Here is a 3,912-nt window from a genome sequence, read left to right on the forward strand (position 1 = left end):
TCCTCTTCCTCCTCCCCCTCCTCCTCCTCCCCCTCTTCCTCTTCCTCCCCCTCTTCTTCTTCCTCCTCCCCCTCCTCCTCTTTCTCCTCTTCTTCCTCTTCTCCCTCCTCCTTCAAATCCATTCTGAATGTTTATTGTTAAAATCACTTTAAATCAAATGAAGACTAGCAATAGTCAGTTGCACTTTCTAGGCCTTAGTCTATCCAACAAACTGTGATACTTGCTTTTGTTTTATATTTAAGTCTTTTTTTATACTATCGGCAAAGTAAATATAGATTCGTCATAAAAGAACTAAAGCTGAAGTTTTCATCTTAGAAGAAATAGTGTCAAATGTACACCCCAGGCTTATATAGACCTAAATTTTATATTTTAAAACCAGAAAACATTTCTTACCATTCATGTATAGATACTATTTGTCATTAAAAATATAATTTTTGTGCTAAAATACACATTTTAGGTAGATTTTGTCAGACTAAAACAAATCTGTTTGTGTGTCTTTCTGGTGTGTGTATGTTTATGTGTGTGAAAAGGCAGGAAGTCAACAATGTGTATTTTTTTCTTCCTTGCTGTCCACCTTATTCTTTGAGGTGAAGACATTTATTGACGTTATGGCTCACTGATTTGGCTGGGTGGCTGGTCAGGAAGTCCCCAGGATGTACCTGTCTCTGTCCCCTAGATATGTGATGCCTTGCCTGCTTTGTACATGAGTGCTGCTGATCCACGCTCAGGTGTTCTTGACTGTGTAGTAGGCCCTTTACCTCCTGCACCGGCCCACTCCCCACTTTGTCAACATTTCTGATTAGGCTTCCCCCCACCCCCATCTTCTTCAGTTTCTTTTTGTAGAGACAGTTACTTTAATTTTTGTGGGTTAAAAATGACATATGAACAACATAAAAATGTATTTAACTTTTCTGTATTTTTCAGGTGGATATTTCCCTTAATTTAGATCAATTAAAGGAAGAAATTGATTTTCTAAAGCACACACACAATATAAAGAGAGCTACGTCTGCACTAACATGCCCTTCGCAAGCTATGACTAATAAACAAAAAGACAAAAGGGTTAGTGGGAACTTTGAGCACTACGGTGACAGTGTGAAGTTGTTGATGGATTGGGTAAATGCAGTTTGTGCCTTCTATAATAAAAAGGTTAGTCTTTTTCCTTTTGTTTTTAATATATTTTAAACCTTTGCTAAAGCATAACAATATATAAAACCTTGTTATGTATTTCTTTAATATTTAATAGTTAAATAGTCACACATAGAGACACTATGCACATTCATTATTAGCAAAATATTTATCAATAATTATTATCACCTTATAGTCTATGTAACCTGTTATACAGACAATCATCAATTGAGCAGTACACAATAATATTTTATCACTAAGAAAGATTAAAAATTTTGAGAAAAGACAAGTTATATGTCCTCTCTCCTATACTAAATGTAGATTTGAATATACATAACGATATATTTACTTATACACATCCATATATATTCAAACACATTTGACATGAAATCAGAAGGGCGCTTTGAAGAGGGAGGAAAAAAATAGTAAAACAGAAGGAGTGACTAAATAGGGTACAGTGATAGATGTGTGTGTGTGTGTGTATGTGCGTGCGTGTGTGTATGCATGTGTGTGCGTGTGTGTGTGTGTGTGCGCGCGCGTGCGTGTGTGTGTGCACGTGTGTGTACGCATGTGTGTGCTCGTGTGTGTGTGTGCACGTGTGCGTGTGTGTGTGTGTGTGTGTGTGTGCGCGTGTGTGTTTATAACACTTGTCCACATTTAATTTTTCCAAATTAAAGAAAAATATTAAAGGCAGATGCTACATGAAATTGGGGCATGAAAATCCTAAACTTATTCTATTGTAATATCCAAAGAAACATCATTTAGAAAGGAGCGCCAGACCTTGGCTGGGTCTTTATGATGATTTCTATATGATGTTAACTTTTAAGTATAAATACTTTAAAAATGCTCCCACATACATATAAGCTCCTTGATAAGGAATATTAAGCAAGATCAGTAGTACATATTACATGTTACTAGGGTTATAATAAGTTGTTACACCTCAAAGACATTGTCACTGGAAACATTGTTAGCTATAATGGTGGCCTTCTATGTTTTAATCTAATCCTAAAGAGTCAAAGATGTTGCTGGTTATTACTGTGAATTCATTAAGTGGTTGAAACTGATTGTTTCTGAGGTTGATCATAGCAGCTTGTCTGCTTGTTTACTGCAAGTGTTGAGGCCCATCCTCTGCTGAGGTTGATTGATGACACTCTGCCTTCTTTCTGTCCTTTTCATGGTCTATATGCTTACTGTGTTTTCTGCTTTTCTTTGATTTCCTTGTTTAAAATCCTCAACAGTAGCTCTGAACCACCGAGTAGCATTCCTAAGGAAGACCATCTTGTTTCAGGTTAATGACTTGTTAAATGAGCTTCATTTTGGTATCTCTCCCAGTGCTGTTGACCATGAGATTAATATCACTGCATCCTAAAAACACATAAGCCAAATTCTATGGCTGATGGAAATTTTAGAACTTAACCTGAGTTTTCCATTAAGAGTCTGGTTCATTTTGTTTCCAAATTTGGTATTTATGAGTATTGGTGGTTGACTATAATTCTTACAGTTTCCCAAAGACTGCCATACACATTACTGTGTGCCAGGTGACTTAACGTACAGTTTTGTTCTCTCAAAGTTGTAGGAGCCAGAGGTCTAAAAGCAAGGTGTTGACAGTCCATAGTCTCATTAAAGGCCATTCTCCCCTACCCCTCTTTTATGTTCTGGTACAAGGCAGCGGTCCTGTTTAGTTTTTGGCTCGAAGCTACATTAGTTCAGTCTCTGTCTTTGCCATCACATAGTGTTCTGTGTTTCTATCTGTGTCTCTCTGATCTTCAACTAAAGTCATATTCTCAGGTTCTGGAAAGGGTAATGCTGTTTTGAGAGATGCTGTCAAACCCAAGATAGTAATCCTGCTATCAACCCCTACTTTTTTAACTAAAGTGTATATATATCTATCTATATCTATATATCTATCTCTATATCTATATATGTATAGATATATATCTATCTATCTATCTATCTATATATATATAGATATAGAGATAGATATATAGATATAGATAGATATATAGATAGATATATCTATGTATATGTATATAGATATGTATATACATATATATATATATATATATATATCTGAGTAGCACTGATTGCTTCTCTGATGTTTGCACTCAGGTGGAGAATTTTACAGTGTCTTTCTCAGATGGCCGTGTGCTTTGCTATTTGATCCACCATTACCACCCGTGCTATGTGCCTCTCGATGCTATACGCCAGTGCACCACTCAGTCCGTGGCTTGCGCACAGACTGGTTCAGTGGTATTGAATTCTTCTTCCGAATCTGAAGGAGGTTGTCTGGATCTGTCTGTTGAAGCGCGTGATCACGGTTAGTCCCTTTAGTCTGCTTAAGTCTTCAGCTTCTTTGCCATGCTTGATTTTTGGCTACAGTCATCTCTTTGTCACTTGTGTATGTGATAGAAAGTACTCCAGAAATGTACAAAGAGCTTCTAGAAAACGAGAAGAAAAATTTTCATTTGGTGAGATCTGCAGCTAGAGACCTTGGAGGAGTACCTGCTATGATTCATCATTCAGACATGTCAAATACAATTCCAGACGAAAAGGTTAGTGAATGATTTCTTCATCTTTCTTTGTTTTGCTTTTTGAGACAGGGTTTGTTTGTGCAGTCCTGGCTGTCCTGGAATTTGCTCTCTGTGTACCAGTGTGGCCTCAAACTCAGAGATTAGCCTGCCTCTGCCTCCTGAAGGCTAGGATTAAAGGTGTGAGCCATCACACATGGCTGACAGGATTAAAGGTGTGAGCCAGCGCACACATGGCTGACAGGATTAAAGGTGTGAG

At 37.4% G+C, this 3,912-nt stretch overlaps 2 protein-coding genes across 4 annotated transcripts in view; both read left to right on the forward strand.

Annotated features, from left to right (window-relative positions):
- The window catches only part of Aspm (abnormal spindle microtubule assembly), a 66,826-nt gene that overhangs the window by 33,819 nt on the left and 29,095 nt on the right, over positions 1 to 3,912 (forward strand). For both annotated transcript variants that reach the window (XM_031384231.1, XM_031384225.1), the window contains 3 exons: positions 925 to 1,146; positions 3,235 to 3,442; positions 3,535 to 3,677. In XM_031384231.1, the coding sequence (XP_031240091.1) occupies positions 925 to 1,146; positions 3,235 to 3,442; positions 3,535 to 3,677 (573 nt within the window). The remainder of the gene's footprint in view (positions 1 to 924; positions 1,147 to 3,234; positions 3,443 to 3,534; positions 3,678 to 3,912) is intronic.
- Positions 1 to 3,912, forward strand: part of F13b (coagulation factor XIII B chain) — a 186,436-nt gene that overhangs the window by 31,569 nt on the left and 150,955 nt on the right. The window lies entirely within an intron of this gene.

The sequence above is a fragment of the Mastomys coucha genome, unplaced genomic scaffold (assembly GCF_008632895.1).
Source record: "Mastomys coucha isolate ucsf_1 unplaced genomic scaffold, UCSF_Mcou_1 pScaffold1, whole genome shotgun sequence".
Taxonomy (NCBI): Eukaryota; Metazoa; Chordata; class Mammalia; order Rodentia; family Muridae; genus Mastomys; species Mastomys coucha.